Raw genomic sequence first — 25,391 nt, 5'->3', positions numbered from 1 at the left:
GGTACTGAGTTGTGCTTTTATTATGAAAATGGGAAGTGGTGGAAGAAGTATTTACATCTTTTAGGCTAAATGTGCTGTATAGCTTTACAACACAGGTGTCACTATAAAAAAAGTATTATTTATTGTAATAGACACCTGAAAATATACAGTATATATATGTGTATGTATAAATAGATTTTATTTTATTTTATTGTTTTTAATTTAAATTTTTTTACTTGTGTATATTCTTTTTACTTATTTATCTATTTGTTGTATATAATATGTTTTTCCTGTTTCTATACTGGCTTATTTTATATTCATATTAGGTTTGTTAAGTTTCTTTGTACGAGAATGTTATTATTGGAGGACGTTTGTGAATGTTTGTTCTGTTGTTTCAAAATGAACAAAAAAACAATAAATATAATATTGAAAAACACCTGAAAAAGGAAAATATTAAACTCAGATTTCTCCTGTTTTGGATGAAGTTGGTGTATGGATACAATAATCTGGGGTAAACATTTTTCTTGGATTAATGTTTATAAATGTTGGTGGTTTTAAATAAACAGCTCAAAAATTTAGAATATTTACTTTTTGTTGTCTCAGATTTTTAAAAGGACCATTCAGACAAATGAATCACAGTCAGACAGCCACAGTCAGTCAATCAAATGCATTTAACCCCACAATTAATATAGTCTGCCCATCATAATATTTCTGTACTATAGTAAGGCAAGTACTTAAACAGCTACCACATCATATTTGTAGAACAAGACAAATTCTGAAAAAATGTTTATTAATATCAGCAAAACAAATACACAATATTCTGTAGCAAGGTTGGGGACATATCGTGCTCATTTCCAGGTTCATACTTTGTATTTTGGTTTTCTACTAGAACATGCTTTAATGCTAAAAAAAAAAAAGACACATTATTTTTCTCATACTGTCAAATCTGATCTAGGCAGCACACAAAAAAAACTGACTGGGTTGTCTTATTTGACAGTTTGCGGGTTGATAGGTGCTCCAGATACCCAAATGTATGAGCACTGAGAAAGTGAGTTTTTCATGATATGTCCCCTTTAACTACAGAAGCAAATTATTTTCAGAATAAATGTATTTTTCAAAATAATTGAACACAAAAAAATGTATGAATTTACTGCAACCCTGCTGCATCAGTATGTTTACGGAATGTAATACAAATCTGATTTAACTGTGATATGAAAAGCACAAGAAAGTATGATTTGATCTACCTGCAACAACCCTCTTTTACTAGTAAACAAGGCATTTAGAATAAATTAGCCCACACAGTTGTTTTAAGTTGTTAAAGTAGCTGGTAGGATCATATTTTACTGCTATAGGTGGAAGTCTGGTAGATATTTCCAAACCTTAATGTCACCAATACAAACAAAAAGTGACTTGCTTTAATCACCATTTAAATTCAAGAAAACATTTCATAACCATGCCTATGTACATTATAAAAAAAGCAGTAAAAAAGTTTTATTGCATACGATAATTGAAAATTATTCCAAAATACATGAACTGAAACTAATAACTACAACTGTTAACTAAAGAACTACAGTATTAACTGACAACTAATAGAGTAGGAAGTGTTTCAGCGTGGATCCAAGACACTCACATGATTGGACAGTTCTCCAGCCTGGCTCCAGTCTGAGGGGAAAGATTGACAAAGTTACTTTCATCATCACACATAAATCACTTTAAAATAAAGACAAAAAAAATAGAATTAAACATCTTTAAATACAGAACAACACTCTTGCTTTTGCATGAGGAGGTTTTTTTAAAGGGAGTTATAGTATGTGTTGCACCTTGCGAGGAGTGCTGGCGCTGAACACGTAGGAGTGCGGCAGTAGACCCTCGGAGAGGCCTCCGCTGCGGTAGGAGCGGGAGGCTGAGCTCACGGAGCAGTTGCTGCCGGATTTGTCTGAAGGAAGTCCGCAGGAGCCGCAGACCACCGTCCGGCTCCGCAGGTTGTACTCGCTGTCTCCACAGGTGCTGTGAGCCACCTGCTGAGGCAAAGAGACAGATTCAGTGTTAATATCACAGCATTTAATGAGAACACATTTTCTGATTCTTAATGTGTTGTGAGTCTAATACAAAGTACACCAGCCCCTTGAAAATTAGGCCCCCGGGCGATTGCTTCTAACGGCCTTTTGGTCCTGCAGATTTCCATGTTATGCGTACATATGTTATCAATACAATTTCTCTCACCATGTCATCATCATCTTCTTCAAACTGTGTGCGGGTGACCTTCCTCATTGCCATTTCCTGGAGGAAAAAGTATTATAGTGTTTATCTTTACTTGATGTAATCATAGTACTTATAAAGTACCATAAGTCTGACTGATAGATGTAACATACCTCTCCATTGGCACTGATCAGGGTGGTCTGGAACAGGTCTCCGGTGCCCCAAGAGGGCTGAGTCTTCCACACCAGGTCAGAGGGAGGATTGTGGGTTCCACCAGCACCAGAGGCCCAGATCTGTCAGCCGTGGTGAAGGTAAGGTAAGGTAAGCGTGAGGTATCTGTAACTGTGTTCGTCGTTGTGCTGATTCGTGATTCTGCTGAGTAAAGGTGCTGCTTACCGTGACCCTCTGGCCGGCCTTCAAGGTGAATTTTACCGGGAACTTGAAGACGATGGCAGTACCGGAGCCCACCTGCCGCTTCAGCTGCCAGTTCCCCAAATTCTGATCCTGAAGGTGGGATAAAAAGTCAGCGTGTCAAATAACAATGTCAGAAAACTGTAGACGATATGTTCCTATTGACGAACTGAGAGAGCAATTAGTTTCCATCACAGAGGATTTCTCAGATTCCTCTTCTCACCTCATCTGATTTGTTGCTGAGTCGGACATATTTCCCATCCAGGTCCACCTCGTCCACGGTGACCCGTCCGCTGGCTGAGGCCTGCTGGGCGATGCGAGTGCGGGCCACAGCTCCACCTGCGATGCTCGAAGCCTCGCTGTCGGTGTCGTTGGGGCGGCGCCTCTTGGCAGGAGAGCTCTGATTGCTGTAGTGGACTGATCGAGAGAGAGCTCCTGAAGTAGAGGAACGACTTCCTGTCACTTTGGTGGGCGGGGGGCTCGGGGAGAGACGCAGCCTGCGGGGACAGACATGATGACGTTTACTAACCAGCAGGAGAAAAGTGTAGCACAGAGGAAGTCACTACTACAACACTCTTATTTTCTGAAATTGTGAGTGGCCAACATACCTCTGCTCCTCTCCCTCCAGCAGCTTCCTGTAAGCGCATATCTCCATATCCAGAGCCAGCTTGACATCCAGGAGCTCCTGGTACTCATCCAGCTGCTGCTGCATTTGCTGCCTCATCTCGGCCATTTCTCTGTCTTTCTCCCCCAGCAGGCGACGGGTGGTGTCCCGCTCCCGAGACAGGGCGTCCTCCAGGTCCCTTAACGTGGCCTCGCGGGCCGCCAGCTGGATCACACAAGAAGAATCACACAGTTATTGTCAGACTTTAATTAGACAAATAAGTCTGAAAACACAGCTTCAGAGGAACCATTAACCACACACAGTAAAAATACAATGTAATTAGTAATTATAGTTTTGGGTGAAGATGGGCTAAGTGACATTTTGGCCATATTATAATGAGAGTAATAGGCCTACTGTGTGTCTTTTGTTTTGTAAAGCTCAGCCAAGTGTTTATTTGTTCTAAAAAAATAAAAAAAAAATTAAATTAAATGAGGGAAAACATCACATCATAACCCTTTTGTTATAAATCTTAAAAGGCATATGTGCATAATGCATGCCATGCATTATGCACACAAGCATCTTGTATAAGGCGTAAGTCACAATAAGAATCTGTGCGAGCTGCTCGTGTCAGATCACCTGTTTCTGCAGCTGGCTGAGCTGAGAGGACATGGACTCCAGGCGGATTCGTGTCTGCTGGAGCTCCTCGTGTGCTGCTCCAACCAGGTGGCTGCTCCTGTCCGCTGACTGACGGGCATTATCCAGCTGACAGAAAGAAACAACAAGGTAGAAAATGACTAAAATACTAATTATTAAATAACTCTGCACTCTGAGTGCCATAAAAAGGAATAAATCTGTAAAGGAATAAAAAAATAAATAAATGTGGAAATATAAAGAGAAATAAATAAAATAATAAATTAATGAGGAAATATAAAGATAAAAGAAAAATAACAAAGTATAAAATAATAATTACAAGTATTTTCATTTATTTTCACATTTATTTGTTCATTTATTTCTGTATATATTTATTTGTATTTTTTTAATATTTTTTTATTTATTTATCTCTTTATTGCATTTAAATGACTTTTTATGTATTTTTTTGTATTTTTATAAAATATTATTTATTTATTTTTATCCCTTTACTTTTCTTTATTCTTTCCCCTGTTGCTTTTGCTATTTCTTGAAGGGCAAAGTTGTCAATCGACTGGCTTTGGGCGGGCCTTCCTGCCCAGGCTGAGTAGTCAATTCCTGCACACATGTACTCTATTTAAAATTTTTTTAAAAAGAGTAATTTATATGAAAAAGAATATAAATATATATTTAAAAAATATATACATAAATAAATGAATGTGAAAATAATTGAAAATTGTTTTTTAAGGCACTTCTTTGACTCCATACATTTGTACTAGTTTGTGAACCTGCATGGCTGCTCCATAATGAAACTGTCATATCAAAACAGTGCATTCCTATCTGTATGTTTTGGATATACTGTATTTATTCAGTGCCGTTTGTCATCTTACTGATATTTTATCCTCCACTGAAGACCACAAGTTCAAGTTCACCTTACAACTGTTGTAAAATTGATGCTCTACCTTGGAATTGTATGTCTTCTCAATCTCATCTTTGTATATTTTGATCTGCAGTTCGTGCTGGCTACGCATGTCCGACAGCGCATCGGCCAACTTGCTTTCAAAATCCTGCACTAGGCCATTGTCCACCTCAACCATGCGAGACTCGTGACGTCGCTTTGTCTCCCGCAGTTCCTGTTGGAGAATCACAAAAACAATTTCACTCACAACTACAAACAGATGTTTGTTTGTTTTTTAACAAACAGGTGGATGCTGATGAAGTGATGAAATGATTAATTCATGAAAAATAACTTTTCTCAGGGAGTCTGACCTCAGAGTGGAGGCTCCTGGAAAACTCCAGCTCCTCTTTGAGGGTCTGGATGCGGTTCTCTCCGTCCACCCTCCTCAGCATCTCGTCCTGCAGCTGCTTCTTGGCATCGGCCAAACTGGTGTCCAGCTAAGAAAGCATAAACAGAACGTTAATGCAAGGCGGTGCACAAACATTCAGGCAGCAGAGTGCAGAAATATTCAGTAAATACAGTTGGAGGGCAGGAAAGTAGAGAGACTGTTCTTTAATCAAGATGTTGGAGCTCAAGCAGCTATGACAGAAAGGCTGAAGTCAGCTTCATTTGCTCACACAGACACACACCACTACTGAATATTATATTTCATTTTTACTCGGAAAAAAATGTATGTAAGTCCTGGACTTACATGAGCTCCTTTCAAAACTCCACTGGAAAAACTAAAGAGCTGGTAGTTAAGGCTAATATAGAGTTGTAATTGTCTTTGATAAGCTGACATTCATTATCACAAAGTGGAAAACATAGAGGCGTTTATGAGGGACAAACTAAGAGTTGGTGAGCTTGTAGGCTAACTGCAGAAAGATTGACCCCAGATGTGTTTCCACTGAGCTACAAATTGAGCGTGGGTTTGAGTTTACCTTGGCAACCTGCGCCTTCAGGTCCCTGTTTTCCACGTCCAGGCTGCGCTTCTCTCCCAGAGCCGTAGACAAGGACGCATCCTTGGAGTTCAGCAGGGCCTCCAGGTCTTTGAGCCTCAGCAACGCTGCAGCCAGGTCGGACTCCTTTTTGGTGTTCCTGCAAAGACAAAGAGAGTCTCATGTTATGTTAAGTTTCACCATCCTGGATGTGTTGATGGAGGATATTCCAGTGTATAGATTGGGGATAGTTTTGCCATTTTGCTTTGTAACTTAAGAGCCAAGTGGAAACTGAATTACTACAGTTTCCTTGACGCAGACTAATGAAACAAATCTGAGCTATTTTTGAATAAGAATGTATCCTGGATAGGAACAGGAAAGACCTCGGTGCATATGACTCATAGGCCACAATGATCCACGTCCAGTCCCATGTTATGCGGTAGCCACAAACCACAGCCGTTGGTGTTTGGCTGAGACGCTGCCATGGCAACAGCTTGGCTTTGCCAAACACACATCGGCCGTCTTCTCAATATTTATGGAAAAATAATGGAGGCAAGAGTGGAGCCCTCTCCAAACACTGCCACGTATTATGTGCATAGTGATTACTGTGGTGAAGGAGGAGAAACTGGGGAAAGAGTTAGTCATCAGGGTTCTGGATGTGGCAGCATGGGAAGGAGACGGAGTAGAAGTCCAACGTCAAACTGCAGTGAGCAATGGGGAGGGTATGCTGAAGCCAGGGAGTGGCCGCCCCGGCAGCAGGACAGCGCTGCTCGCAGAGTGTCGGCAATAAAGCATCGGCTATTCAAAGTTAATGAGTAACTGTGTTCTGCTGCTGCTGCAGATCACATGCAGACATGTTTTAAATATTAACACCACAATCACAAACTCTCTCACTCAAACTTTAATGCACAAACAGATGCCTTTAACTGGGAAAGCTTTTGTTGAAAATGGGGATTTCAGAAGCCTCAAAGCAGCAAAATATCTGGTTCTTTTCATTACATTAAAGAGTATACCAGGCTGATTTGTTTTATAACCTTTATAATATTGGAAAAGAAGCAACCAGTTGCACAATGTTTGCTCTAACCTGATGTCTACAGTTATATTGTAAGTAGTACTTTCCAGGAAAGTTTGGTATTTCTGACTTTAATGCTTTATGTTAGTTTTGCTGAACAACTGCTAATTATGGGATAATAGTAAATACTAAAACAGTAGTACAGAGAAGAGTCATCAGGACAGCAAACTGACTCAGTAATATCAGTTACATACATAGTCTGTTTATAAGAAGTGGACATAGTCACCGTGATGTCACCCACCGGTTTGTGGACTGCCGTATTGAAGCGTATTGGTTTTTTGTTGCAATCAGATTTGACACTAGATGGTGGATTTACAATTAACTTTCATGAACTGAAAACACAATGTGAAAGGGTTAAAGTTCGACAACTCCCAGACCGGACAACGCCGAGGTAGTGACCTGTCAATCACAAGGTAGCCCCGCCCTAAAGCATCCCCTGCTTTATGGTCTATGTGACTCTAAATGGGACCATAATTTACTAAATGAACATCATGCCGTATTGAAGAAGACTTGAAACTAGTGATTGAGACCATAAACTCATGTTTACAATGTTTACTGAGGTAATAAATCAAGAGAGAAGTAGGCTCATTTTTCTCATAGACCAGTGGAGACGCCCCCTGCTGGCTATTAGAAAGAATGCAAGTTTAAGGCACTTCCGAATTGGCTTCACTTTTCAGACTCTGAGGTTTCCCACTGGTTAAACAGCATCTAAAGTTTGCTAACATTAGCAAACCATTAGCCATTGGTCATTGCAGACCATGTGGGTCTGCAACAGCAAAACTCCTGAGTGTGTTGAATTGAGTGATCGTGGGTTTTATTGCTTATGAACTCAGCTTTTTGTAAGAAAGAAGGATATAAAGTCTTTTAAAAGTCACATCGTCTGGCTTTAATTGTGAATAAACTACATCTTGCAGACACACATGGGTGCTTTTAAAGAATTCAGGGCCTGTTACACCCCTACAATCACCCCCACTCCCTCTCTTATCAGTGTAACCACCTTGCTTTCAGCTCCTTGTAGTCCTCTCGCAGCTTGCCCAGCTCCAGCTGCAGACGTGCTCGCTCTTTGGCCACAGAGTCCAGAGTCTTACGGGCATCGGCCAGCTCGGTCTCGTAAGCGGCCTTCAGGCCCGTCAGCTCCCGGCTGACCTCCGTCTCCGACTCGGTGATGCGCAGACGCAGGCCGGCATTCTCGCTCTCCAGAGAGCGCACCTTGTCGATGTAGACGGCCAGCCGATCGTTGAGGTTGCACAGGTCATCCTTCTCCTGGAGCCGGGTGATGCGGTTGGGGGACAGTGGTGTGTTGGCACCTCGGGGAGTGTTTTTCGGTGTCGCCATTGTGCTTCTATCTTTCAAGAAACAGACATGAATATCAACTTAATTATTCTGAACGTTTATTTTTCATACTGGCATTACACTGTAGGCCTATGTAGTGCATAGGCTACTTAGTACAATATAAACAAGACTTTACATAGGAGGATGGAGGAATTGGCCATGCATTTTACTCTACACACTGGTGGACTCAAGGGGGTGTCCTTCCAGTGAAGAAAATGTGATACAGTGCCCTCTAGGGTGCCATACCAGAGGAGAAAACACGATAAAGTGCCCTCTAGGGTGCCCTACCAGTGGAGAAAACATGTTAAAGTGCCCTCTAGGGTGCCATACCAGAGGAGAAAACACGATAAAGTGCCCTCTAGGGTGCCCTACCAGTGGAGAAAACATGTTAAAGTGCCCTCTAGGGTGCCATACCAGAGGGAAAACACGATAAAGTGCCCTCTAGGGTGCCCTACCAGTGGAGAAAACATGTTAAAGTGCCCTCTAGGGTGCCATACCAGAGGAGAAAACACGATAAAGTGCCCTCTAGGGTGCCCTACCAGTGGAGAAAACATGTTAAAGTGCCCTCTAGGGTGCCATACCAGAGGGAAAACACGATAAAGTGCCCTCTAGGGTGCCCTACCAGTGGAGAAAACATGTTAAAGTGCCCTCTAGGGTGCCCTACCAGTGGAGAAAATGTGATAAAGTGCCCACTAGTGTGCCCTACCAGTGGAGAAAACATGATGCAGTGCCATAAAGGCATCCCTACATGCTAGAAAACCTTCTGAGCGTTGCTGTGCGTTGCTGTGCGTTGCTGTGCGTTGCTGTGCGTGCCCCACCACATGCAGCTGGTGCCCTTTTTTATTTCTTCGCCCTGGCCCCTCAGACAGCCTCAGTCCACCACTGAGTCTACAAATCCATCTACATTCAACATCCACCACTGTTATAATTCAACTGAATCCAGAAAACAATGTTGAAACACACGCCTATAATCCATCCTTATAAATAGATTTTCACTTTGAAGTGATCTGTGAACTTCCACACGAGTATATACAGTACAAAGCCATAATGGCAAGTTTAGAATTGAAAAGAAAACATAATTCACTGTAGAGTTTGCACTGCTTCCAGAAACTTCCAACTCTTTTGAGTGCACAGACATAAAACATACAAAGAGTAGAATGAATCAAAAGACATGGGAGGGGTTGTCGACTCCACCCAAAGATCAAAGTTAAGCCTCTCTGCACAAAAGATGTCAACTCTGGCAGGAATATTTACCTTTTTTAAAGCTGGTCAGAAGAAGATAAAGCTCTGCTCCGAGTGTGTTCGTAGACTTCTCTGTTTAATCGGCTTTGTTATCTTGTGATCTGAGTTTCCCCTTTTAGTTCTCCAACTCTGTTCAGTCTGTTACTGCAGTGTCTGCGAATCCATCTGTGGGTGCCCATATAGGAAAGAATGAGATGGGAGGAGAGGAGAGAGGTTGGCCTCAAGTTTGGCACTTGGTAGGTGGCTGTTTCTCTCTCTCTCTCTCTCTCTCTCTCTCTCTCTCTCTCTCTCTCTCTCTCTCTGTCTCTCTCCTACAGTAATGGGTGTGCAATCTGAATGAATGAGTCACCATCTACTCAAAGAAATGCACAATGCCATGAGATTCTCACAAGGGATAATTTTAAGACTCAAACCACAGTGCTCATACAGTAGGCTACTTCTCCATTGAGTTAAAATTAACACGTTATAAGATTGTTTTAACGGAGTTTTCAGAACCTGGAGCCTTTTTTTATGCACACTGACTCAATCTAACTTCCTTATTCTTTACTTAAAGAGGACATATTATGCTTTTCTGCTTTTCCCCTTTACTTTAGTGTGTTATGTTATATATTTGTAAAAGGACTGCAAAGTTACAAAGTCCACGCCAAAGGGAGTTACTGCTCCTGAACTGCCTGAAACGCCATGCTTAGAAGTCCTGCCTTCTCTTCTGTAACGTGGTGATGTCACTAAGTAACACACTTGCACATGACCTGCCTTCGTTCCGTTGACCAATCACAACAGAGAGGGCCAGCTGACCGAAAGAGGTGCTGCAGCACAGCCGGTATGAGAAAAGTATAAAGTGTTTTTGAGTTAACATTAAAGTAATTTTTCCTGAGGAATTAGAGAATTAATAAACAGATTTATGAATGTAATACAGCTCTATACAATTGTTCTAAGTGAAAAGATCGACAGCATATTAAGCAGTTTTGTGAACTATTTAAAAGACGTATGAACCATTATATTACACATTTCATGCTGAATGAGTTATTTCCAAGAAACTTATAAGCACATCTCAGGTAAACACAAGATTTAAAGTGGTGCTTTTGTGTAATTCTTTGTGGAGAAACAGATCTGTTGATCAAATCAACTAATCAATTAGTCAACAAAATCGTACGAGCGTTAGTCTATTAAGAATTTCTTTGGTTGAGGACAGCCCTATTGCTTTTAGATGTTTTATTATAGAAAGTGTATTCAACCAAAAATAGACATGAGTTTCAAAAAACCTCTGTATTTTAAAAGCAGAGCATAAAACCTCCAATTGGTCTCGGTAAAGATGAACGTTACTTATTTAGAATACTCAGAATTACAGCACTGAAGCAAATAACAAAAGGTTGGAAAAAAAACTAAACCCCCCAGATTTTATAAAATGGAAAAGTAAAGGTTATGGAAATGGGAACTCACAAAATAAGGAATATGGAGGATGTTTTTGGAAGAGATGGACTCTGACAGAAGGAAAAATATAGCTACATGGATTAGCACCCATGCACATTTACATATGCCTGGATGTGACCTGACCATGTAAATGATATTGCTATAACTCTGCGCCTCCCCACATCCCCCCTTTTTTTATTTTCTTTTTTTCTATTAACTTATTTGTTTATTTAATTTATTATTATTATTATTATTATTATTATTATTATTATTATTATTATTATTATCATTATTATTATTATTACTTTTTTCTCTTTGTATTCATATTATTATTTTATATTCTATTCTTTCTTTTTATTATTATTATTATCATTATTATTATTATTATTACTTTTTTCTCTTTGTATTAATATTATTATTATTATTTTTATTCTATTCTTTCTTTTTCTTTTTATTATTATTATTATTATTATTATTATTATTAATTTTATTTAAATTTTGAATGCTGAAGTTGTTTTCTCTAGTGTACTTATTGTGTTCGTCTACCTCAACTACTTAAAAAATAGGTTTATAAACTATTGTAATTACAAACTGTAATTTGTATATATGAAAACAACCTCGAAAAAAAGGGGGGGAAATAAAGTATGAAAAAGAAAATAGACATTCTGTCATTGTGTTACTCAAAAGTGAAAATAAATAATTCCCCTTTTTGCTGGGGATCCCCTAGAACCACCTCAAGGACCACACTTTGAAAACCACTGCTCTAGCAGTGATGTGTTACTGGTTTTCTTTTGCAAATTTATGATTTAAGGGATTTTTTTAAAAAACCATGTCAACCAGAGTGACCTGCTGGTGAGCCAATCATTACAAACAAAAAAGTCAAGCTGAATTTTGGGGGAAATGTGTGACAGCATGGTGCAACCATAAAAACATAGAGTCCTGTGTATTTCACTCAGAGTAAACATCATATACTGTTGGAACAAGCTGATATAACTGTATGTGATCATGTCAGACGGTGTGGAGTACTACATGTACTTATTTTCCAACCTTGAAACTGCTTAATGGGAAATAAAAAACTAGATGTTAAGGGGTTAAATGGTTAATTTATTTTCCAGAATGTGCTGTATTTATTACACATCTCCATCAGATGATCCAGCTGAACCCAATTACTGGTTTTCTTTTGAAAATGTATGTTAACAAGGACTTTAATTATTTGATTGGCTGTTTATTTACCTTGAAATAAATACCTCATTATCAAGAGGTCATTTCAATAACCAACAGGAATAATGAGCTAAAATATGTTATTGAATATGTTAGACCCTGCTGCTGTGAATGTGAAGGCTTTTGAGGGTCAAGGCTTCAGTGTGGATGACATGTGATGAGTGATTTTTCCTTCATCCCTGCCTAAATCATAAATTAATAAATAAATATGTTACACGATGAATAGATAAATACATCATTAAATGTAGCAAAAATAATATTAAAAATAAATGTAGCCATTAATTAATTGATAAAATGTGACATAAATTGATATTGTTTAATTTGCGTCATTATTTATCTTTCTATTAATTCCCTTATTTATTTACTCTCATTTAATTTTTTCCTTTTATTTATTTGTTTTTATTCAGATTAATTTTTACATTTTGGTATTTGTTTATATTTATTTATTCATTTTGGCATTTATTTCTTATTTATTTTATCTTTAGCCCCCTCATTTGCATAATGAGGCAGAAATGCATAAAGAAATGTAAAAGAAATGTATAAAGAAAAGAATACAGCATTAAATAAGTTTGGGGAAATGCAAAGGGAAAATCGTGCATAAATAAATAAATGCATAAATACATAAATAAATAAAAAGGTTACTGCAAAAATAAATAAATGCAAAAATTAACCAATCATTTAAAACAAATTATAAAAAATAAATACATTAATAAATAAAAGAGAAAATTAAACAGAAGAGTAAATAAATAAGGAAATTAATACAAAGATAAAGAAAGAAGCAAATTAAAACAGAAATATCAATTTATGACACATTTGATCAATTAATTAATGGCTAATTTTTATTTATTTATTTATCGAGTAATTTATTTATTTATTCATTAATTTTTAATATTATTTTGCTGCATTAAATGACATATTTATTTATTTATTTACTTATTTGTTTATCGAGTCATTTATTTATTTATTAATTAATTTATTTTATTTTTAATATTGTTTTGCTGCATTTAATGACATATTTATTTATGTATTTACTTATGTGTTTATTTATTTATCGAGTCATTTATTTATTCATTCATTTTTAATATTATTTTGCTGCATTTAATGACATCTTGATTTACGTATTTACTTATTTGATTATTTATTTATTTATCTAGTAATTTATTTATTTATGCATTTATTTGTATTCAAGTGTTGCTGCTCTCTATTTGTCTTATCATAGTGATTAATTCAAGCTATTTGGAGTGCAGATGTTAACCATGATGCAGCTCAGCAGTGTGGCTGCATGTGCTGGAAACTCTCACAAATTAAAACACAATGGAACTAAGTCATTAATGGATAAAGAAAAACAAATCTAATATGTTTTTTCTTCCTCGCTGTGTTTCCTGCTGAGAGGACATGTTGCCTGCTGCTGACAGACACACACAGATCTCCTCCACAGCAGCTGAATTTGATGGAAAGCGTGACACTGACAGAACAGAGACAACATCATCTCCTCTGACTGTCCTCCAACTCAAGCTGTCTTCTCATCTCAAAGTCAAAATAGATACTATATCTGTCCAACAACGACATAAAACACAGTGAGTTATGAGAGAAGAGCGCTGCTCGTTGCTTTGTGGCTCGATATGGACTGGAGAGCTTTCTGTCATGTGGTTTGTGGGAAAACCCGTATTGGATCTCTGTGGTCACCTGGGCAAAGAGCTGAAAAAAAGTGAAGTGCAGTTGAGGAGCTGATATGTCTGTTAGATGGATACTGTACAGACTAATAGGATTGTATGGATAAATATATGACAGTGTCTTAATAATTAAAGACGAATAATCCATGCGTAAATGCATTTTAATGCAGAAACAACCCTAGAATAAACAGTTTCAACCACCAAACTCTTTGCATCAGAGGAGTCACGTGAATGCTAGGTTACAGTATCTTAATCCTTACAAAGAAACCAACATTTACAGATAAAAAAACACTATTTTCAAGCAGAAATAACCCTAGAATAATCATTTTCAACCATCAAACTCTGAGGAGCTGATTGTCAGTGTATGTTTGTTAGAAATAACCCTAGAATAAACACGATTATCAGTTTCAACCACCAAACTCTTTGCATCCGAGGAGTCACGTGAATGCTAGGTTACACTACTTTAATTCTTATAAAGCAAAATCAACACTTACAGATAAAAAACACTAGTTCTATGCATGCTATAATAAAACATACATAGTCCAGTCCGGATCTTATTGGCTGCATGCTGCAGCACCGCAGCTTTGCGCGGATAAACAGCAGCCACAGGAGCGACAAAAAGGAAAAAGCCAAGGACAAACCCATTCAAAACGAAGGAAATAATCTCCCATCCGTGCATCCTAGTAGTTAATCTAACAGACTATAACCTTAACCTCCAGATCGGAGCAGCAGCGCGTCTGTGAAGCTGCGTAAAACACCCAGAGAGCGTGTTTTTTTCCTTTCTGTTTTTCTGCACAGACGCAGACGGATCCATCCAGCTCGACATCGGCCTCCATTTTAGCTCCTTTGCCCGGTCGGTTGCCTCACGTGTCCTGGACTGTCTTTCTCACATGACCCGTGTGTTTGTCCCCGTGATCAGCGGCTTCCATCTCTCCGTAAATCAGTGTCGTTGAATATCAGCGGTTTTTTTTACACACACCCGCAAAAAGCTTCATGGATATGCTGGAGCAGAGTCTGGACAGCTCGGCGAGGTGAGAGGCTGCTGCTCGCTTCCTGCTCAGACATGGCTCCTTTCACGGCCTAAAAAAGCTTGCTCTCTCTCTATCCTTGCAACCAAATGTTCTCTTTATAATGTGCATGTTTCACATACTTTTTATATTAACGCATTGTTTCGTTTTTACCACCTGATTGAATCAATGACTTGCGCATCTTGCAGGAATGATGCATTTGGAGACATTTTCAGCAGAAACTGTGCGCCCTTTTTGCAAATCTGTATCATCACGATTACTGTTTTATTTACTTGACAAGAAAGACAAAATGCACATCATCAATTTGTGCATTTATTTCAGGGTCACTGTGCTGTTAATGCACCAGATGCAACTAATTTTTGGATTAAAACGCTTAAATGAAACAAGGAGGGGCAGTATTAGGAGTGTTAGGAGTATTATAGTCATTTGTAAAGTTTGTCTTCCCTTGTGCAGTAAATCAAACCACTTATACTTCAGTTTTAATTATCAAATAATTGTAATTTTCCTCCTGGAAGTTGCAGAAAACACGTTTTTCTGGCACGCCTTGCACGCCTTGCTATGTATATCACTTTATTTATGTCTTATATCCATCATCTCCTCATGTGACCACCAGGGGGCGCCCTGCAGCCACAGCTGCTTTCTCTTTATAATCTGCATGTTTCAGATACTTTTAATATTTATGCACTGTTTGGTTTTTAGTGCGCATCTTGCAGGGATGATGCGTTTGGGCATCCTTGGAAACATTTTCAGCAGAAACTGCACCCTTTTTTGCAAATCTGTAACATCACGATTACTGTTTTATTTACTTGACAATAAAAGGCAAATGCATAGCAGCAATTTGTGCAAATATTTCAGGGTCACTGTGCTGTTAATGCACCGGATGCAACTATTTTTTTGATTAAAACGCTTAAATGAAACAAGGAGTGTTATAGTTAATTGTGAAGTTGTTCTATCCCTGTGCAGTAAATCAAACCACTCAGACTTCAGTGTTAATTATCAAATAATTGTAATTTTCCTCCTGGAAGTTGCAGAAAACATGATTTCTGTCACGCCTTTGCACGCCTTGCTATGTATATCACTTTATTTATGTCTTATATCCATCATCTCCTCATGTGACCACCTGGGGGCGCCCTGCAGCCACAACTGACTGATGAGAGCTTGATCCACATATATGCATCTAAATAATTGACTCACTGGTGTTGTCTTCTTGTTTCTTTAGTCACGACAAACAGGAAACAGAAGAGGTGGTGCAGTTACAGGAAGGTGAGAGCCCCGAGAGCCTGACAAGTGAAACAGATAATCAGTTTAATTTCTGAAAAATATAATATGTGATGCATGCATAAGAGCTGTGACTTGATCTTGAACCAATATTCTTGTGAAAAAAAAAAAAAAATCCCACTTTCTTTAATCATAATCTGCAGAAATGCATCCACTCACATGTGTTTTTTTTTTTATGGTTGTGCCTAGTTGTTGCGGCATCACAGAGAAACATGTTGACCTGTGTTGTTGCAGGAGAGACGGTGGGGACGGAGGAGCATACTGCAGTGACCATCACCGGTGTCCCTCAGGCTGCGTTCGCTGACCACAATGTGCAGTACCAGTTTCGCACAGAGAACAGTGGAGGACAGGTGAGCATGGAGGACCTCTCTTCTGCACAACAACGTGTTTTATATATGTTAGTTAGTTAAGATCTACATTCAGGAAGTCTCTTTGAGATTAACATCTTTAAAAGGAGAGACAGGATCACAATATACAAGATCACAGCAACACAAATCAGTCATAACACATACTGATTAAAACATTACTAAAAAAATATTAGTATTACTAAAAATATCAGTTAGTAGAACTTTAAAGGTTCTCTATACAATAGAGCATTAATATAGCAGCAAACAACTGTTTGCTATGTAAAGATATAGAGGAGTAATGTCTACCTGAGTAGAGAATGAAGTCACTCTCCCTCTGTGTGAGTTGTAATCAGAGCTTCTCTGCTTTGTTGACATAGCCAGGCTAGCCCAGCATGCTTTTAGTGCATGTTGGGCATGTGAGAAAAAAAAACAAAAAAATTAGTGGTTATTTGATTTTCGTTTTAAAATACAAAAAATAATATCAAAATACAAGATGTTTTAGTTTATTGGGATCAAAAAGGGATGAACTAAATTTAAAAAACGGCTGTTTTTTCATCTTCTGCAACCGGAAGTTGTCATTTACAAAATAAGAGCGCGTTATTCATTTCCACAGATTTTTTTAAAAATCCACATGGAGCCACTGGAGGTGAGCTAAAGAGCCGCATGTTGCTCCGGAGCCGCAGGTTGCTGACCCATGCCCTACTCGAACGTCCACTAACAGAAGCCTTCTAACTAACATTAACGTTATGTTACCACTCGGAGACTGCACCCATCCTCTCTTGCCCTTGCGGGACCACCGTGGTCCTCCGCCACACTAATGTCCGCTTCAGAAAAAAGTCAAAAGAGCCCTCTGTTGCATACTTAAAACACATTGTTTAATCCATTCCTCACATTTTAGCACATGGCCTTCCGAATTCTTTAAATGCAAAGTATTGTTCTTACTGCAGCCCCCATTCACAACACTTCAACATGTGGAGTAATCCAAAAGCTTGAGAGGCCTTCCATGCCAAGTTACAGATGCTAAGCTATGATTGGACAATCGCTGTTCGACGGAGGGGTTTAGCCAACGCTCATTTAAGGTTGAAGTTCAGTGTGCTGTTAGGTGGTTGTGAGTCGCTTGGTAAACATGTAAGAATCACACCTAGGTTAAAAAAAATATCAATCATTCTTTGCAATGTTCACACCAGAAAATTTCGTAGCGACTAAACTTCAAGGTGTCATGGAAAAACAGATGAGACTGATGTTAACACCTGATAACCGATTACTCGTTCTTAGAAGCTGAGCAAAAAACAAACAGTACGTGATGTGAGGGTTCAAAGAGTGACTGTGGTTTCAGTGCTAGAGGAGGTAAATGCCAAAAAACTGTTTGCTTAGGGGGTGAAGTTGGCTGCTTTTTTATTTACCAAGCTCTGGTTTCATTTTGAGTTTGTGGAGTAAAGTTCTGGAACTTCTAAAGAACTTGTACTCTCTGTCTCTGTCCCCAAGGTGACGTATCGCGTCGTTCAGGTCACAGACGACCAGTTAGAAGCAACGGCTGATGGGACTGGAGCCGTCAGCGTCGTCTCCACTGCGGCGTTCACTGGAGCCCCTCAGGCAGTGGCACAGGTGAGTCAACCTATTGGGAGACTGAAGCAGGTGTAGGGATGTGATTTCTGTCTAATTCAGATGATGTTGTATATCTATTACTTAAAAAAAGGCAAGAAAAAAACGTATGACATTTATTTAACGTAAACTGTTTTGGTGCGTTTGCTGTAACAGGACTCATAGGTTTGGTTCTTATTCTTGTACCTAGAAATACAATAACGATTTCTATTAGTATAAATTCATTGAACTTAATTTTTTCTGCCTACAATATCCTTATCATAATCATAAGTGGGGAAAAAAAATAATTCATAACTGCTACGGCAATGTGAACACTTACACAGACATACAGTCTTATATTATATAAGCCCCATTTCGATCGCAGGAACTTTCCCCCAGAACTGAGAACCTTTTGAGGAACTCTTTGCATTTCGACTGCAGGGACCAGGGTCTAAATTAAATTCAGGGAACATTTTACAGGCCTTTTTTCACCACAACAAGGCCTTGGTCGGGAGGTAGTACTTTCTGAAAGTATCAGAGCTTTCGGGGTGGAGTTTGCAGGGATGACCGTCGCTGATTGGTAAAAAGCACACACAGCGCCGCTGCTTCAACTGCTTCAACTGCTTCAACTCGTGTGCCGCTTCATTCATAAACAAGAAAGTACTCTAGCATCGATTTAAGACCATTTCAGGACGAGGGGAGAACATTTTTCTTTGTTTGATAACATTAAATGTAAAGCTAGGCTCTGCTGTCGGCTTCTCAATTCATTTAAAAAGAAAAAAAGAGTGATCGTTCGTATGGTAGAAGAGAGAGAGTCGTAGCGCGGCGGTGCCGTGAATGAGAGGAAGAAAAGTTATTTTCTGATTGTTTCACAGCGTTAACGTTCTAAAGCAGCAGTAAATATCATCGCAGTGAGATCAAACCTAACGTTATTTTTCCAGCCTTTTTTTTTTTTTTAGATGAAGCAGGCGGGCACGCTGTACTGCAGGCTGCAGAGTGTATTTACTGCTGTGATGTTGCTTTTTCATACGTCAGCGGACTAATTTGCCTAATCTTCACGGGTCTTTTGACCGTGTTGGAAACACAGAAAACAGTGGGCTGAAGGAACTTTTTAGTAGTTCCAGGATCTAAAAGTCCCGGGAACTTTTGGTGGAAACTCGGCTAAGGAAAAAAACTTCACGAAAATGTGTTGACATGTAGTAACGTTTTGGTGCATCCCGCTAAAACAGGACCCACAGCTTTGTTTCTTATTCCACCTTTATGCCTAGAACTATAGCAAAGCTATAAAATAATAAGTATAAATTGATTAAACTTGTCCCTGTCTCCCCCTTTTTCCAGGCTGTTATCCAGAACCCTTTCAGTAATGGGGGCAGTCCTGGCGGGGAGACTGTGGGAGGAGAGACACGTTTCGCTTATTTTCCCGCCGCCACCGTCAGCGATGGAACGGCCGTGTCCGTGCAGGCCACCTCCGACCCAACGATAGCACAGGCAGGAGGTGAGAAGACGACCTTAATATGTAAAAATCCAACAGTTTATAATTCAATCATCGCTTGAGGAGAACTTTATTTTTTCTTCATTTGTCTTTTAAAACCCAGGCCAGTTTTACGTGATGATGAGCCCCCCCGACGTGCTCCAGACGGCGGCCCCTCGCACCATCGCACCACGCACACACACCTACACTGCGTGAGTATAACCAGACACTTCCCAGCACATTCATCCCATCCCTGAACCATGACTCTCTCTCCTCCTCCACGTGTTTGGCCGACTCCTCACCCCCTTTCCCTGTACCTTCACGGTGGATCGGATGTTCTTCACCCTCTTCCTTTCCCTTTTCTGGAGTGATTTAGTTTTGTCATTGTGTGTACAAATGAAGATATACAAAAAAAAAAAAAGAATCAATATCCATCATTTAAAACATCCAACATCTGAAAACCACACTCTGTCCTACTTACCTGCCATCCCCAGAGACCTCGGTGAAAGCGAGATGTTGCAGCATGGCAGTTCAAACTGGTGAGAAGAACTTTCACATACGCCCCCACCCTGCCCCCATCATGTGTTGTAGAGACAGACGTCTGGTGGCTCACTAATCAATCATCTGCATCCCTGCATCCTGAATTCTGTGTTGATAGGTTTAGTTAAAGGGATAGTGTGGGTGTTTTGAGGTGGGGTTGTATGAGGTTCTTGTACATAGTCGGTGTGTTACCTACAGGAGATGACGGTCGGCACGCACCCAGTTTTGGAGAAGCAGACAGGAGTTACAACACGGAAGCAAAGCGGTGTACTGCTGTGGACGGGGCCAGCAGCAAATCATATTTTAGACACCTAAAAGAAACTCGATATCAGTTGAAGTGTACACTATATTTAGTATATTTTCGCTGGTTTACCTTGCTGTCAGATAACCTTATAGTCCATGTTTCCAATGAGAAACTGAAGCCGTTATCTTTGCTCTCACCAAAGCAACAAGACTCCATTGAGAAAAAAAACAGTAATTTTACCTCACAGACTTTGGTGAAACCAAACTAACTAAATTCACCAAATAACAAACAAACTAACCGAGCGAGGTGGACCAGCAAGACCCGTGTTCTGCGAGGTAAAATTACTGTTTTTTTCAATGGAGTCTGGTGGCTTTGGCGAGAGCAAAGATGGATACAACGGTTTCAGTTCCCCGTAGGAAAGGGCTCTCTGACTGCAAGATAAAGCGGCGAAAATATTCTAAAGATAGCATACAATTAAACTGATAGTTTTTTTTTAGATGGGCCTTTCTTTTAGGTGGCTAAAATATGATTTGCTGCAGGCCCCGTCCACAGCAGTACACTGCTTTTTGTGCGGATCATCATCTACTGTAGGTAATACTCTGACTGTGGATAAATACCTCCTACAACCCCACTTCAAAACACCCAAACTATCCCTTTTAACATGCAGCTTTAGCCAATATCCTATGACTTGAGTCCTGTTAGCACAAATAAAGCTAATAGCAAATTATACATCCTAATATCAGTGGCTGAATCCCACAAACCTTCCGCCCTTCAGAGGACCTGAAGGTTCGACTGCGTCTACGCCTTCTTCCTCGAGGCTAATAAAAACCATTTCATGATGCATTTGGGTACTCCTCGTCAACCAGCCAGAAAAATTACAGCGAAAGCAAAAATATTTTCAGATGCATCTTTCTGGTTTGTAGTTCAGGTGTTAATATATCTGGTTAATGTTGGATAATCTGAATTTATTGATAATTTCACTGTCAAGTTTGTTTTGCTGTGTCTTAACAGGAAGGTGGAGGGTCCACGGGCGCCCAGAGATGAGAGGCGAAGAGCACAGCACAACGAAGGTAATGTGGTAATGAGCGTCTTCATTTTGTCTTTGTTAGAGGGGATTGTTGAAGTCCATGTTGTGTTTTGTAAATGCTATACCGGTAGAAGTTGCATGTTGATGTATATGTAGGAAATTTTCAGTTTGAAAAGGACTAAAAGTTCATTTCTTTAATCGTTTTTTTCTTTCTTTTTTCTGCAGTGGAGAGAAGAAGAAGAGACAAGATTAACAACTGGATTGTCACGCTTTCGAAAATCATCCCCGACTGTAGCATAGACAGTAGAACTGGAGCGGTGAGTGCTGCACACAAACCAGCCCTCATCATAATAATAATGTCTTCTAAAAGCCCATACATTTCCCCGAGCATGTAAAACAGTGACAGATGGCTACCTGTCTTCATGATTAGATTAAACCTGGCTCTATGAGAGGTCACGCTGCTGGAAAGTGTTTTATGTGTATTATGTCTGTGATCTTTTGAAATTAGCATCTGCGTTACATCCTCTTCCCTCTGTGGGTTCACGTTGCTTGTATGCATGTTGAAGCCGGGTAGTTACATCCAGACTCGTATACCTGACCACTATTAGTGCACTTTCTGTGCACTCGGTCTTTTCACCTAATGCATGCTTGCATAACTGATGCTGAAAGTCAGATAGAAACCACAGCCGATGACTCACAGTCTCAGTTGAAATTAGGCTCTATTAGGTAGTTTTTGTACGTGGCTCTGAAATGGTTTTAGTCACTAGAGGAAAGTTCAGTAAAATGTATGTGAGTGACACACAGGGAGGGAGAAACTGAAGGATTCAAAAGAAAAAATGAGCCACAAAGGAAGTGATGAGTCATATTTGCTCTTTCAACATGTCGACGTGTTGTGTTTGTCAGAGTAAAGGAGGCATCCTGTCCAAAGCTTGTGACTACATCCGAGAGCTGCGTCAGAGTAACCAGCGACTGCAGGAGAGTTACAAAGAGGTGGAGCGAGTCGAGATGGACAACGAGCTGCTTAGACAACAGGTCAACTTCCTACTGTGTATATATAGATAGATAAAGTCATTCCATGTGTTCACTCAGATTAAATTCAATGTACATGTTTAACCTTTTATTGTGTGCGATAGAAACAAAAGGAATTTGAGATCAATTATTTTATCTCAAAAGTAAAACAATTACAGAATACACTATGCCTCGTCTAGAGCCTGTTTTTATGCCTGCGCGCCGGCGATAGCCACAGCAAAAGGCATAATGTTTTCGGGTTGTCCGTCCATCTGTACGTACTGTACGTCCCATTCTCGTGAACGAGATATCTCAGTAACACTTTGAGGGAATTTGTTCAAATTTGGCACGAACGTCCACTTGGATTCAAAGATGAACTGATTAGATTTTGGTGGTTAAAGTTACTGTAACCTCACAAAACACATTTTTGGCCATAACTCAAGAATTCATATGACGATTATGACAATTTCACACGTCTACGAGGACAAAATTATGACATTTTGAACCGACATGGATGTAAACTGCAACTTGACTGGTTGACGGAGGCGTACAACTGCAAGGCGGATAATTCTAGTTTGTTTCTGTTGTACTGGCTGTCAGTCAGGATGCGTAGTAACGATGTCATTATAGCAACTTGTGCTGCGTTCAAGTCATATAGGAGTTACCGTAATTACCGGTTTCCAGCTTGTAAATAGCGATAACATCCAAGTTGTAACTACAGTTGGAAAAACCTTTCTGAAACCCAAGTCATAAATATGTGAATCTTTCCCATCGCTACCTTCTATAGAAGAAATGTTTGGATCTTTTATAGTCCGTCGCAGGTTTCTCCTCGCGGCAAACTGATATACTCAAAAGCTCCTCAAAGGTGACCATTTTCTCTGCCAGTCCGCCGTCTGTGCTGTTAGAAAATTTTAATGTGCACAGACGGGCAAAAACCTGCCGCACGGAACCCCCCGCGAAGGGCCGTGTCTGAGTGTGTGACGTCACTTTGACTGCACGGACACTCGTGACCCTCGCAGATGCAGCGGGCATGAATCACGCTTCACAGACACACACTGAGTTGGGGTCACTAACGTTTTGTACCTTCCAAGGATGAAAACTAAGCTCACTATATGTCTCCTTTTTATATTAATATTGTTTTATGTATCTTAATTATCTTACTTTTGTCTCTCTAGCTTGAGGAACTGAAGAACGATAACGCACTGCTTCGAGCACAGCTACAGCAGCACGGCGTAGAAGTGAACGGAGATGCAACACCACAGTGATTGTGGACTGACTGGACACATGTTAAAACATCACAATGTCGCATCCTCCCACCCACCTGAACAATACCAGGAAAGGAATAAAACAGACAATTTCCATCTGAAATTGGACCAGATGAACGCACACGCACGCACGCACGCACGCACGCACGCACGCACACACACACACACAAACACAGAGGGCTGGAGAAGAAGACTGAAGGACCGAGACTCCGCCTCCTCCACCTCCAGCTGTTCAAGGCTCTGAAATCCGTTACCTGTGTAGCTACCTGAACCTCTCACCTCCGCTTCAAGGAATACGACCTCCCGCACAGCACCATCACCATCACCATCACCAACACCAACACCACCACCACGCTTGCACCAAACTTTCTTTTTACTTTAAATTATGAACCCACCACAGGAAAATTTACTTTTAATGATATTTTTTTTTTATCGTACTGTAAACTTCTCCTACTTCTTCCCTTTTTTTGTTGACATTTGCTGTGTTTTAAGCTACTAAATGTGACATGAATGATAGCTCCCATTTATTTTTAATTTATTAGTGTTTAAGGAGTGTGTACACAGAAAGAAAAGCTGAGAAGTTCACTCTTTCTCCCAGCAACAAACACATAATGGGCAGACCTTTTGATCATGCTCATCACTGTTACTAAGGGTAGTTTTACTGTCAATGGATCATGTGTATATATAGTTTATCGGTGTGCATTTTGAGGTAACTGTATCCATTTCTTCCTCTTTACACTGACACTTCAAGCACCAGGGAGAGCTCACAAACTTTATAAACATAATCCAATGTCGGTAAATTAAGTCGAAGCAAAAGCAGTTATGATGGAGGTTTTATTTTTTTCGTGCAAGGCCTTAATAGAAGTCCGTCGGAGTAGGTGTTAACATAGCTCAGGTAATTGGGATAGTGCACTGGCTTAAGTGGTTCCCAGACTCAATGAAGTCTTTACATATAGATCTCTCTTGTGTCCCCATTAGGTGCAATGTACAGATACATGAGAAGAAGATGATTTTCAAGGTGGGAATCATTTTTTAACGGGCATTAAAAATATGGTTGTTTGTAAATCTGCTTAATAGGTCTCTGGTGTAATGCACTGAAATAGAGGTTCAGTCATAAGAGGCGCTGGTTTGAGACCAGCCTCTGTTTGGCTCACTAGTCCTGCTGCATTTTTAGTGGACACCCCAGAGGTGGCTTTTTCTTCCCCTAATTCTTCTAAAACTGTGGGAACCTTTGCTGCTGACAGAAGACCATAAAACAACCGTGGTCAGGAATGTGCTGAGGCTAGTTTGGATGCGAGTGATGGTAGTTGTAACTAACCAGCTTTTGTCTACACTGAAAGTCACCACTATAACCACTGGCATGACTAATTCTGATACTACAATAAAACAGAAGTGTTTATACCCCCGAGTGTTGTTTATATCGCAGATGTTGCTTGCATTTTGTGTTTCAGGTTGCCTTTGAGCAGCGAGCAAGACACATTGGAGGTCAAACTTTCTGTTTTTCTATTTCAATATTTTGTCTTAGTTTTAAATGTGAAGTGTTGTTCGCCGGTGTTACAACGAAATCTGTGACCGCAGAGGAGCCAGCAAAGGGAATGTGACCCCACTGTTACCTGTGTAATAAATGAGGCAAATATGTGAGAGAAAATACACAAAACTAAATTGTTAAAAAATTTAAATGTATTTTAATATTTTTAATTTAATGATATATTCACAAAACTCTTAAAGAAAAGAAAACAATACAGTGGGGTCACATTTTCTGACAGTCATCAGATATGAGATTATGAGAGAAAATATACAAACATAAATTGTCAAAAAATTTAAATTTATTTAAATATTTTTAATTTAATGATATATTCACAAAACTCAAAAAAAAAAAAATAGGTGCACCGGGGGTCACATTTTCCGACATCAGAAATCAGAGAGAGAGAAAATACACAAAACTAAATTGTTAAAA

The 25,391-nt window shown here is 39.6% G+C and overlaps 2 protein-coding genes across 6 annotated transcripts; one reads left to right on the top strand and one right to left on the bottom strand.

Moving 5' to 3' along the window:
* Positions 1–752: 752 nt before the first annotated feature.
* LOC141754551 (lamin-A-like) lies at positions 753–9,578 on the bottom strand. Of its 3 annotated transcripts, none has more exons than XM_074613682.1 (13): positions 9,354–9,578; positions 7,765–8,109; positions 5,699–5,855; positions 5,090–5,215; positions 4,783–4,953; positions 3,830–3,955; positions 3,198–3,418; positions 2,813–3,086; positions 2,575–2,682; positions 2,352–2,471; positions 2,203–2,259; positions 1,800–2,000; positions 753–1,641 (listed from the first exon to the last, which is right to left on the bottom strand). In XM_074613682.1, exons 2-13 carry the CDS (start codon positions 8,100–8,102, stop codon positions 1,606–1,608), a joined length of 1,935 nt encoding a protein of 644 aa, XP_074469783.1. In that variant the 5' UTR covers positions 8,103–8,109; positions 9,354–9,578; the 3' UTR covers positions 753–1,605. The 3 variants fall into 3 exon arrangements, with proteins under 3 accessions (XP_074469783.1, XP_074469782.1, XP_074469784.1); XM_074613681.1 differs by having other exon boundaries at positions 7,765–8,113; positions 9,354–9,576; XM_074613683.1 differs by having other exon boundaries at positions 1,800–1,997; positions 7,765–8,113; positions 9,354–9,575.
* Positions 9,579–14,191: 4,613 nt separating this feature from the next.
* On the top strand, positions 14,192–24,835 carry usf2 (upstream transcription factor 2, c-fos interacting). Of its 3 annotated transcripts, none has more exons than XM_074612645.1 (11): positions 14,192–14,676; positions 15,893–15,936; positions 16,186–16,301; positions 17,784–17,903; positions 19,218–19,374; positions 19,475–19,562; positions 19,845–19,889; positions 21,146–21,204; positions 21,387–21,478; positions 22,065–22,193; positions 23,345–24,835. In XM_074612645.1, exons 1-11 carry the CDS (start codon positions 14,639–14,641, stop codon positions 23,432–23,434), a joined length of 978 nt encoding a protein of 325 aa, XP_074468746.1. In that variant the 5' UTR covers positions 14,192–14,638; the 3' UTR covers positions 23,435–24,835. The 3 variants fall into 3 exon arrangements, with proteins under 3 accessions (XP_074468746.1, XP_074468745.1, XP_074468747.1); XM_074612644.1 differs by having other exon boundaries at positions 16,141–16,301; XM_074612646.1 differs by lacking the exon at positions 19,845–19,889 and having other exon boundaries at positions 16,141–16,301.
* The last annotated feature ends 556 nt before the right edge of the window (positions 24,836–25,391 follow it).

This window comes from Sebastes fasciatus, chromosome 17 (genome assembly GCF_043250625.1).
Source record: "Sebastes fasciatus isolate fSebFas1 chromosome 17, fSebFas1.pri, whole genome shotgun sequence".
Lineage (NCBI taxonomy): Eukaryota > Metazoa > Chordata > Actinopteri > Perciformes > Sebastidae > Sebastes > Sebastes fasciatus.
The sequence above is the reverse complement of the archived record's forward strand: the minus strand, read 5'-3'. Positions and strand labels throughout refer to the sequence as shown.

Bases quoted from the DNA above. Each gene is read 5' to 3' on its own strand.
- usf2 (XM_074612644.1), top strand. From the start codon at position 14,639: ATGGATATGCTGGAGCAGAGTCTGGACAGCTCGGCGAG. The intron at 14,677-15,892 runs GTGAGAGGCTGC...TTGTTTCTTTAG, and splicing joins AGTCTGGACAGCTCGGCGAG to TCACGACAAACAGGAAACAG. The intron at 16,302-17,783 runs GTGAGCATGGAG...TCTGTCCCCAAG, and splicing joins CAGAGAACAGTGGAGGACAG to GTGACGTATCGCGTCGTTCA.
- LOC141754551 (XM_074613682.1), bottom strand. From the start codon at position 8,102: ATGGCGACACCGAAAAACACTCCCCGAGGTGCCAACACACCACTGTCC. The intron at 4,954-5,089 runs GTCAGACTCCCT...ATTCTCCAACAG, and splicing joins CCAGGAGCCTCCACTCTGAG to GAACTGCGGGAGACAAAGCG. The intron at 3,956-4,782 runs GTAGAGCATCAA...TCTTTCTGTCAG, and splicing joins AGAAGACATACAATTCCAAG to CTGGATAATGCCCGTCAGTC.